Source organism: Vespula pensylvanica, chromosome 24 (assembly GCF_014466175.1).
Source record: "Vespula pensylvanica isolate Volc-1 chromosome 24, ASM1446617v1, whole genome shotgun sequence".
Classification (NCBI taxonomy): Eukaryota; Metazoa; Arthropoda; class Insecta; order Hymenoptera; family Vespidae; genus Vespula; species Vespula pensylvanica.
In genome coordinates, this window is record NC_057708.1 from 2,781,443 (window position 1) to 2,792,850 (window position 11,408).

Consider the following 11,408-nt stretch of genomic DNA (forward strand, 5'->3'; position numbering starts at 1 on the left):
CATAACATTTATATATCTATATAGAGAATCTATATTCTATATAGAGAAGGTATGAAAATTAAGTTGTCGATATATAGGTTAATAATTAGTTATAGATTAAATACGTGTGCGATTACAAAGTAATGTTTAATATGTAGATTGATGGCGATAAAACAAGTTTCAATTCTTAATAACATTATTTACCACTCGTCGATAATACAGATTTCTATTCTAACTTATATCGATCAAATTCTCTTTTATCGACGCAACTTATAATAAGACTTTTTCAATGATAATGTAGGACTTACATCATTTTTCGTCGATACATAGATCGTTCAACAGGTGACAGTGCTGGCAGAATGAAGGCAAGAGAGGAAAAAACTAAGTTTTTAGAAGACCTTGGTAGAAGCTCGCTCGTATTAGATCATGTTACATCGTCGGACTTGGACTATTGTTTGAGTCTCTACCGTGTATTGTTTAAAGAGTGTGAAAAGAAGCACAAGTCATCACGGGTATTTAGTTTTGTAAGCATTTTTGGCATATATATTGCGTTAAGATAAGACAAATGCAGAAGAAAGAAGACGCCAAAGTTCATCAAATGATCGAGAAAAAAGTAACGATCACAGTGAAATCTCACAGTAACGAGTATCCAACAGTTTATTGATCGCAGTCGCTTTCGCGGTTAAAATTCACTTTACTAATCTGGACAAGAATGAAACACGTGCACGTATAGAAATAAGAGGTTAGTTTCTATTATATATATCATAACTTTTATGAATTATTTTCATGAGGATATCCAATTACGATAATTTCATTTCTATGTATAAATATTATATAAATTTACAAAAAAAAAAAAAAAATGTACGTAAATGACCAAAACAATATTAGAATATTAGAAATTCTGTTTGATTTTGTTTAAACACATATGTCTCTATTCAATTGTTCGAGTTATATACGAAATAGGAATATGTTAATGCATACTGTATTTCAAAGTATAATAATTTTAACATAACAATTCATCAAAGAACCATAATGATTGGCGAGTATTTCGTTATTCGAATGTATTGATTTTTAACGAATAAAATAAAATTATTTAATATTTTTTCGTAATCGAATCGAAATGTCACGTAGACCCTTCTTTGGCGCGCTGTCGAGATTCCCATTCTTTTTTTATACATAGTACGAACAAGGTATGATTTATCAATTATAAATAACTATTTCCGCACCAATCATCGAGTTCTTTATTACGATGGAAGAAACGTTGCAAGTAATTTTTGCGGACTACGTAAAACGTTTCTTTCGTGATACAATTGCGTCATAGTAAATTTTAAAAATATTCTTTTGACATGTTAACATTAAACACATTGTAATATCTATAAGAAAGAATTCTCCAAGATCGATAATTTTTTGGTTACAATTTTACGTAACGTCCGTATCGATTCTTATTTGATATCATATTCGTATATGAAATAAATAAAAATAAATTATAATATAAAAATAAATATTAATAAATCTAAGCATAGACGAATATATTGAAACATTTAATATAATATTAATATAATAATATTTTTAGATAAGATAATACATACGAATACGTATTAACATATGTGAACGTATATATGTATGTGTACATTGGTTTTTTCACTTGTGTGCTTATTTATTCGAACATTTGGTCGGAATTCATAGATTACATCAGCTTGAGTTATTACAAAAAATTATCTCTATGCAATTATTACGTATATTACAAAATATCTCTTTTGATATGATGTGTTTTCATAATAATTTCACAATTTTTTTCGTAGGCTATTAAAAGAAGTAAATAATGCGTAAATAATAATACACGTAATAATAACATATACAAGGTTTTTTTTTTTTTTTTTACGTTTTCTCAACGTTCTAGATAAGTTTTAATCGAGTAGTTCAATTATCTTTTAACCTTTTAATAAAGAAAACCTCATGGAACCCATAATAAAATAAGCTAGAACATAAATGACTAATCGGAAGCTATTCTTAATCAACGATATCATTCTGTTTCCATTTGATTTAATCAGAAATCCGTAAATACACATTTTTGTCACGTTTTATTTAATTCTGTTTGATTTGGGTTTATAAAATTTTAAATAAAGCTTTCGAAAACAAGAAGTTTAGGCGGGAACGTTTGATGAGAGAAGATTTATGTATGTATAAGAACGATTATAAATTAGTAGAAGATAAACTGCATCGTGGCAAACAACTGCGCGTATGTATGTACGCGTATTTACGTTAAACTTTTAGATATTATGATAATCTTACCTTCGAAGGATCCGAGACATCTTTCGTTTATTTAATCGATCGTTAATTCATTGTTTTTTTTTTTTAATATTATGTAGATATTGTTTGGATACGTTATCACGATTAATTTATTATTATTTATACAGAATTCTTTATTTTCTTTAAGATTAAATCGCAAAATAAATTTATTTTTAATTTCAATAATTAAATTTTAATAATCTGTTCTTGTGAAACAGAACAGCACATTTTATTTTCATTAGAAACACGGATCGATTTAAACGGATAAAATATGTACATATATGCAAGATGTAAAGAAAAAAAAAAAAGGATATATTACAAAGCAATGGAGTCCCGTGAGTGATATCAAACAAATAATGATTAAAACGATAACGTCATTCTTATGTTATCTGTAAACTTAGTCGTATGATAACGACATAATAAAACAATCAAGCAATGATTGTCATAAAATTCATTCATTCGTAGCGCCGTAATTTCTCTCTCTCTCTCTCTCTCTCTCTCTCTCTCTCTCTCTCTCTCTCTCTCTCTCTCTCTCTCTCTCTCTCTCTCTCTCTCTCTCTCTCTTTTCTTTCTCTCTTTCTCTTCCTCATCGTGTTTTATTTCGAATTCTTAACACAAGATATTCAAGAGAAAAACGATGTCTCGTATTCGATTGGAAATATCTTTGATTTATCCTTGTTCCGATTTCTATTCGTCTTTAATGAGTTCGTACTTGACTCTTTTTATATCGAAATAAGTTTCTTTACACGTACATATAGATGTTTGTAAGATGCGAGTGAATATAAATTATACTTTCTCCATATTATTGATTATTTGTATATTACGTGTATCTTTGTATATAAATCTCTTTTAAATATTATTGTTAGATCTATTTATTAGTTTTCAGTGCTTATTATGATAATGATTTTAGAGAACCAATCGTGAAAGATTATGTAAGATATTTTTAGCATGTACGCACGCGCGCGTGCTATATGTGTGTGTATGATTCTTAAGTTAGAAATTATTGATTAATTCTTTATAACGTCAGTGAAATCGATCGATACAAATAAGATTGCGTAAATTAAAACATTGCGATTTTAATACGTTCCCGCGTAAATATAGATTTTAAATATGGCTGCCACACCCGCGTATTTTTCGACGACGACGACGACAACGACGACGAGTACGACTACGTGAGACGTATACAATTCTAGAAACGTTTATGACGTCATTGGCATCCGTGTAAACATAATACTTCCAATTATTTTCAAAGATCTATATGATAATAATATTAATAATGATGATACATAGCAATGTTTTTTTTTTTTTATTGTAAATTGAGTACCGTTAATCTATATAAATAACATTTGTATATAATAACGTATTATTTCCGTTCTATATAGTATCATGTCGATTATTCTATGCGTTCGTAATTATTTATTTATTTATGTTTAAATAGAAATCTTGTATCATTTAATTAATGAATTATCTTCAACAGGTAATACTCGTTTATATATCTCGAACGGAGTTCTTTGATCAAAGAAATAATTGTTGGATTTAAATTGATTCCTAACGAGAACACGAAAGACTAGGTAGTTTTGAAAGTGCAACGAACTTGCATTTATAAAGGGGCATCGTCGTCAATCATTGTCCTCGTACGAAAAGCAAAATGACCCTCTTCCGGAAGTACAATGGTAAGTGATCTTCAATTAAAATTATATTCGTCGTACCATATATTATATTTATGATTTATAAAACTTAAGACTACGTACATCATTCGAATAAGTAATAATTTATTCTGAAGGTATTACATAGGAATAATTATAATTAAGAAAAAATATCTCAATTTGAAATTACCGCGCTTTTTTATATCTCACTTTTTTAATCATTTGATTTTTTAATTTTTTATATTAAAAATTCGTATTAATCTGAATGAAAAGAACAATTCATACAAGACAATAAATGAGAAATAATTTGTTATTATTCCTCGAAATACATGTATGTCTATAAATTAGCTTTCTCTTCGTGGAAATGATACAAGATCTGAATAGGTTTTATTATTTATATAATAAGTATACGTATTTAATTTCGTTTGAATGAACGGAGAAATGTAAAAGTGTCATACATAATGCGGATATAATTCAATATATTCGAATGTCATACATTGACGATGGATTATCATATAATATGTAATTATCGAATTGTATTTATATTTGTTTTATAATATAAAGCTAAATGTTTTTATTTCGATCGACGCACGCACGCACACACATTTTTTCTTTTTTTTTTTTTTTTTTTCAATTTTATTTCATCCGCCTTGGAACCATTTATAATTTGAATCTGTTTTATTGGAGATGTATGTAGTGCTTTGCAAAAATAGATAGAGAGAAATATATATCGTATAAACGTGTTAAGAAGGTCGTCCGAATAGAGCCAATTCTTTTTTTTTGTTTTTTTTTTTTTTTTTTTTTACGTCGCAAATTATCCGCAATATTCTCTAACATAAAAAAATGCAAAACTTAATTTATTCAGAAATAAACAACTATATTATGTCATAAAACGTGTTACATAAACGTCAGTTTGCTATCAACAAAATTGTTTTGCTAAAACGTTCAAGGTCGAGATTAAGATTTACAATATTTCACTTATTACAATAAATATTATCAAGATTATTAGTTTGTCTTAATAATTCAAATATTGAAGATAATAAAAAATATTGAGATATTAAAAAGATAAAATGTTTATTATAAATTAATATTCTATTAATTATTGATCAAGTTCATAACAAACATTTTCAGCATTGAACATATTTATATAGAAATAAAAATTATCTGAAATGACTTTTAACCTATTGTCTATTGATAATCGCAATTTGCATATCTCTTTTGATTTTATTTACAGAAAAAATACCTCGCCGGGGTATTCTTGGAGCGATGATGTTTTTGGCCTGTATGTTCTCATATGTAATACGTACAAATTTGTCTATTACCATTGTTGCTATGGTAAATGCGACTAGTAAAAATGGTACTGTTGGTCCTATTTGTACTGCAGACTCTCTTACGAGTAATAAAACTATTGAGCTAAAAGATGTAATATCCTTTAAAAATATTTCATTTGATATTTAATATTATTGATATATGATTTAATTCTAAATGAATTTCAGTACGGTGAACGTTACGAATGGAATCAGCATGTACAAGGACTTTTACTTTCTGGATATTTTTATGGTGTTTTACCAGCCAGTGTACCAGCTGGTCTTTTAGCTGAGAAGTATGGAGGTTCTAAAGTGGTTGCGTAAGTTAAATTGTTTTATAATGCAATCATTGATTGATTTTTTAATCTAACTCACATATTATTGTTATTATCAGATTTGCTACATTAATTCCTGCAGTATTAAATCTCCTGATGCCATGGGCTTCCAGTATTCACTATGGCTTTGTTTTCATGCTTCGTTTTATGATGGGATTTTTTGGTGTAAGTTTTTTAATAATCTTCATTATTAGTACATTTATTATTACTCTAAGATAAGAAAAACTTTAATACACAGAAAAAACTAATTTATACAAAATAATAAAACAAACTTAATTATAATATATTCTTATCTTTATGGTTTTGTTCTATTAACATCCTTCAAAGATTTAATCTCATAACACTTCACATTATCTCCTCCTGTAATATTTTATTTCTAGTAGCTAACATTTAATAGTGATAAGCCAATTAAAAATTCTATTATAGGGTGCTGTTTATCCTGCTCTTCATGCAATGATTGCAAGATGGGTACCACCTAGCGAAAAAGGAATGTTTGTGTGGACTATGCAAGGTTATATCTCAATCACTTAAATGTTAAATAATCAACAAATATAAAAATAACATAGATGCATTTTTTGTATAGGTGGACCTTTTGGTACGGTTGTAACATTTTCTTTATGTGGACAAGTAATCAGTTCTTTTGGATGGAAAGCAGCTTATTACGTTACTAGTGGACTTATGTTACTTTTTTATGTTCTGTGGGTTTATCTGATATATGATACACCTGATGTTCATCCAGGAATAACTCAAAAAGAAAAGTCATATATAAAAGAGCAAATAGGTACTTCTATATCAAAACAAAAGGTGCCACTTCCTATAAAATCTGTTGTCACATCGGTACCATTCTTAGTTCTGTTGTGGGCTCACTTTGCAAATATGTGGGGCATATATTTCATTGCAACTAATGGTCCAAAGTATACTTTAGAAGTACTTGGATTCAACATGAAATCGGTTAGCTCTTGATATTTGTACTAAATGAAATACGCTTTCTTTCTTTTATTTATGGAGGTATTAAATTAATTAAAAATGCTTTATATCCGTAGGGTGGCTTTCTTACAGGCTTACCTTACATAGCTAGATTAGGTGCTGGAGTATTATTTGCAGCTGCTGGTGATTATATTCGAAGAAAAAATATTTTAACATTAGAACTGATTCGTAAAATATTTATGCTATTTTGTGAGTATCTAATACTACATTTTATAGGTATATTTTTTTTAATAAATAAATATATATGTAGTATTCTGAAAAATATTTTTTACTTACTAGCACACATGGGTCCAGCTATTGCTTTGATTATTATGACTTATGCTGGTTGTGATGCAACAACAGCATTGGTGATGTTGATCTTGGCATTGACTTTTAATGGTGCCGCTTGTCAAACTAGTTTAGTAAATCATCAAGATCTTGCACCGAATTTTGCTGGTTCTTTGTATGGTGTTATGAATACTTTTGGTAGTTTCCCTGGATTTATTATCCCACCGATTATTGGTGCTTTAACCAACGAAAGGGTATGTTCATTTTTATCAAAAGTTCACATAAAAGTATATTACTTTTAACTGTATTTATTAATATCTTTTTATTTTATAGAATGGAGTGGAAGAATGGCGTATTATGTTCTGGTTATCAGCAGGAGTATTTGTTTCTGCAACAATTCTATTTTGGATCTTTGGATCTGCGCAAATACAACCATGGAATGACTTGAGTCATTCTAAACCTACAGAAATATTAGAAGAAGAAAAGCAAATGACAGTAATGGAAGTACCAGTGAAAGAATTACAGACTGAGAATGACGAGAATGAACGTTTGTAGGATATTACAGATAATTTAAAATTTAGATCGAAATGCTAAATTACATTTTTATTAGGGAAGGTAATTTTAATTTCGTTTTATCTCACCATCTTTCTACTTCTTTTTTTTTTTATATATATATATATAAATAGAAATACATTTTCTGATGACTGCTACAATGCACAATTTACTTATATGAATTTTAACAGCAATGAATTTCATTTATTACATCATTTTTTCAAGATATTGTTATGATTTTCTATTATTATTTTCAATTTTCATTCGCTAATAATTAAGCATTTTATTTCGATAAGAATATCTTACAAAGAGATTTACTTACTACAATAATTTTTACTCTTATATTTTATCTGACCAAAAATATTAATAGCATACCAATATAGATTTTATATATATATATTATATATATGGACTTTTATATATAATTATAAATTAATACTATAAGCATGCTTATTTATAAGTATTTATAAAATTATATTTTCTTATTAATTTATATGTGATGATCTTTGAACTACTTAATGACTACCAAAAAGTAAGAATCTTTGGTACTTTTTGCATACGCGTATTAATTAAATGACTAACATTTCTTGCCATAAATAATTATAAAACTTTTGAAAAATTATATTACTTACAGTTTAGAAGATATGTGTGATCTATTGTAAAGGTGACAATATTGTACGCTTATAAATATCTTGATATCTAATTTATCGATTTTATAATTTTACAAATAATTTATTCACAGGATATACATGAATACAAAACTTCCAGAAATTTTATATGTTTTGAAAAAACAAAGCTAGCAATAATAGATTTGACATGTCTGCCATAGAGTGAACTGTACATTACATTTAAAGAAAAAAATCTTGAAATATGTTCGAAAAATACATATGTAATTATTAAATGAATCATACGTACAATACTCAATAAAAAGTATGATGCAATATGAACGATTAAACAGCTAATATCGCGTGTATTAAAAGATAATTGTCGAAGCGATGTTATGTACAGTCTCTTCAATAATAACAAAAATATTACTTTAAACATTTCAATAGAGAAAAAAAGTTGTAAAATTTTTATAATTTATTGTAATGTTTTCTTAGATAACAAAGATTGAATATATGAATTCAATGTCAGTTGTACGTACAAATATAAGAAACAATCCTATACATAAATATGTATTTATGAAGCTGATTGTATAGGAATAATTTTCACGTTGCAAGATTTATTATTTTCAGGAAATTGACGCAAAGCGTCTTCTAGTGTGTAACAAATATGACACAAACATTTTTCATTTTCAAACGATGGGTTGTAAGTTTTCGTATCAACAATACTATTATTATCTTCGATATTTTCTTCAGTAACATAATCATCTTTTGTCTTTAAACAAAAGCATGAATTATTAATTGTATTGGTAGCGAAGTTATCGACCTCCTCGGTTGATTTTTTTGTCAATTTTTCTAAGACAGACATAGGACAGGTATCCCGAATACAGAAGGTACTCTTCAAAATTTGCAGTACCTTCATAGTTTGCAAAGTTAATTTGTCGTTTTTATTGGTCTCACTCAAGGAACCTTAAGAAGATTATTTTTTACTTTAATAATTATTAAAAAAATATATATATAATATATTAATTTATATATTACAAATTGATTTTTTTTACTTTGAGAAGACCATGGTATAGTCAAAGCAGCATCAATTGCACGAGTCCATCCATCAAGAGAATCTTTTTAAACGATAACAAGTAAATATCTTTTTTCTATATAATATACTATACTTCGCATACATTTAAAAACAACATTCACTTTACCTGTAAGATTTATTTTTTCTTTTGGCTGTAGAACCACATCGATTGTTGTGACTGATTCTGAACTGGAATCATCCGAAATTGAAGTCTTACATATGGTTGTTCTTTCTTCGGTAATACTACTTGAAGATACTTCATCAGTTTCTATCTTGAAAGGACTACTGACAACCTGGCATGGTCTACTACTATAAGCTAAAAGTATATCCTGTGTACGCAACGTTCGTATGTCTTCATCTTTTTTCATGCATGCATAACACTTTGAACCTTTCAAGCAAATACAGCTGAAACTTTTCTTAAGATCTTCAAGTTTTGTTATTTCATGTATACCCGATATACTGGTTTGTGTAAAGACTGTATCTGTTTCCTTTTTCATCATCAATTTTGCTATCTTTTCTCTTCTTTGATTTAAAATCTGCTCGATTAACTTATCTAAATTATTAAAAAAACTCTTTTTTTATACGAGTTAAACAAATCAAAAAAATTACTTGCTAGAATTCTAATGATCACTTTTAATTAATAATAATAATTCTATATGTATATATATAATGTAAAAACTAACCATGTGATTGACTTCGTATTTTCTCTATTTTAGAACCAATGTACGATGATTTTTTAACTACGTCTCGAAGAATAGACGTACTGACAATATACGCATTTTTATAGATAGCTTCACAAACTGATTCTAGCAGGTCATCGATAAGTGCTAATACCACAATCGATGATTCCAATGAATCAACGACAATTGGTAATTGTAATTTACGTAAAACCTCTTCTTTCTTTTCGTCTACCGTATAAGTAGCTATAGTTTGAGCATCTTGATCTTTTGGAGGGTATCTCACTATTTCACCACATTTTTCAATGATCTCATCAAGAATATATTGAGTTAATAACACAGACTCAACAGCCTTGTCCAAACACTCTTCCAAAATTTCATTTATCAAGTTTTTATTAGCCTGATAATCTGAAAGTAATTCGGTATTGGAGCTTTTAGGTTGACAAGTTAGCTCAGTTTGCGTTTCGTTGTCGATTACAATGTTATTCGTGGTTGCATTGTATTTTATCAAGGTCTGAGTAAAGTTTTCAGTTGTAATCGGATGTAAAAGAGTCGTAGGATCTAAAATCCAGAAAACACGTTCTTGTAGATAGTAGAGAATATCGGATATCAAGCTATTCAGCTCAGTTTGTAAATAATCTTCTTCATCCCATACAAAACGTATATTTTTTATTTCGTCGTCGTCTTCTTCTCCTTCTTTTTCTCTTTCTTCTTTTCCTTCTTCTTCTCCTTCTTCTCCTTTTTCTTCTTCTCCTTCTTCTTTTTCTCCTTCTTCTTCTTTTTCTCCTTCTTTTTCTTCTCCTTTTTCTTCTTTTGTAACGTCGATTTTTAATATTTCTGTGGTAATTTGTAGGCTTATATCTCGATCAATTGTGAGTATCGTTTGTGTTTGACGAGTATTTTTTATCTCAGGCATTAGATCGTCTCTCATAGATGCTAATAAATATTTCTTCAATTATGTATATATTTTCTTTAAATGTTCATTGGTTTATTATATTAGGTTGATTAATAAATAATTAAAATAATAATAATAATAATAACAACAAACTATTATTTATTATAATACTTATTTATTAAAATATTAATAAGTTACTATATTATTATAGTAAAACTTTACTTATTTTATAATCAACCCAATAAAAATTAAAATCAAGTTCAAAAAATCCAAAGGAAGATTTATCTTAATATTTAAAATAATTTTATATATAAAAGTAATAGAAAAAAAAAAAAATCTTACTCATAATATCTTTATAATATTTCATAGGAGGACATGGCGGACTCATATACAACGTCTGCGAAATTTGATCTTTGTATTCAATTGGAATGTCAACGACCGATATGCCTTGTAAAAATGTTTGAACTTCGATATGTCTAATATTTTCATCCTCTAATTCGTTAAAATCCACGAGATATTTTGGAGTAAGGGATCGTCTATAAAGAAAACTATTAGTATCTAAATCCAAAGAAGTATTCACGTCTGCGGACACCAAGATCTTTGATTTGACTTCTCTCAGTACAGGATCATCCTCCGGCGTTATCGTTAACAACGTTTGAGCCCATGTATCTTGTTCTTGTTTTTCTTGGAACATCTATGTTAATTAAATTACATATATATAGATATATATTATATATATACACATACCTACATACACATATATATATATAATATATAATGTATAGATGTAATTT

General features: G+C 27.8%; 2 protein-coding genes across 4 annotated transcripts; one reads left to right on the forward strand and one right to left on the reverse strand.

Annotated features, from left to right (window-relative positions):
• Nucleotides 1–364: 364 nt before the first annotated feature.
• On the forward strand, nucleotides 365–8,210 carry LOC122637197 (sialin-like). Of its 3 annotated transcripts, none has more exons than XM_043829203.1 (10): nucleotides 365–503; nucleotides 3,746–3,941; nucleotides 5,149–5,336; nucleotides 5,411–5,541; nucleotides 5,616–5,721; nucleotides 5,983–6,067; nucleotides 6,140–6,507; nucleotides 6,600–6,732; nucleotides 6,823–7,064; nucleotides 7,144–8,210. In XM_043829203.1, exons 2-10 carry the CDS (start codon nucleotides 3,917–3,919, stop codon nucleotides 7,363–7,365), a joined length of 1,500 nt encoding a protein of 499 aa, XP_043685138.1. In that variant the 5' UTR covers nucleotides 365–503; nucleotides 3,746–3,916; the 3' UTR covers nucleotides 7,366–8,210. The 3 variants fall into 3 exon arrangements, with proteins under 3 accessions (XP_043685138.1, XP_043685137.1, XP_043685139.1); XM_043829202.1 differs by having other exon boundaries at nucleotides 370–721; XM_043829204.1 differs by lacking the exons at nucleotides 365–503; nucleotides 3,746–3,941 and adding an exon at nucleotides 4,748–4,864.
• Nucleotides 8,211–8,501: 291 nt separating this feature from the next.
• LOC122637086 lies at nucleotides 8,502–11,328 on the reverse strand. The gene is made up of 6 exons (XM_043828963.1): nucleotides 10,957–11,328; nucleotides 10,489–10,655; nucleotides 9,726–10,449; nucleotides 9,170–9,595; nucleotides 9,023–9,085; nucleotides 8,502–8,933 (listed from the first exon to the last, which is right to left on the reverse strand). The coding sequence occupies exons 1-6, from the start codon at nucleotides 11,306–11,308 to the stop codon at nucleotides 8,542–8,544; spliced, it is 2,124 nt and encodes a 707-aa protein (XP_043684898.1). The 5' UTR covers nucleotides 11,309–11,328; the 3' UTR covers nucleotides 8,502–8,541.
• Nucleotides 11,329–11,408: the final 80 nt, after the last annotated feature.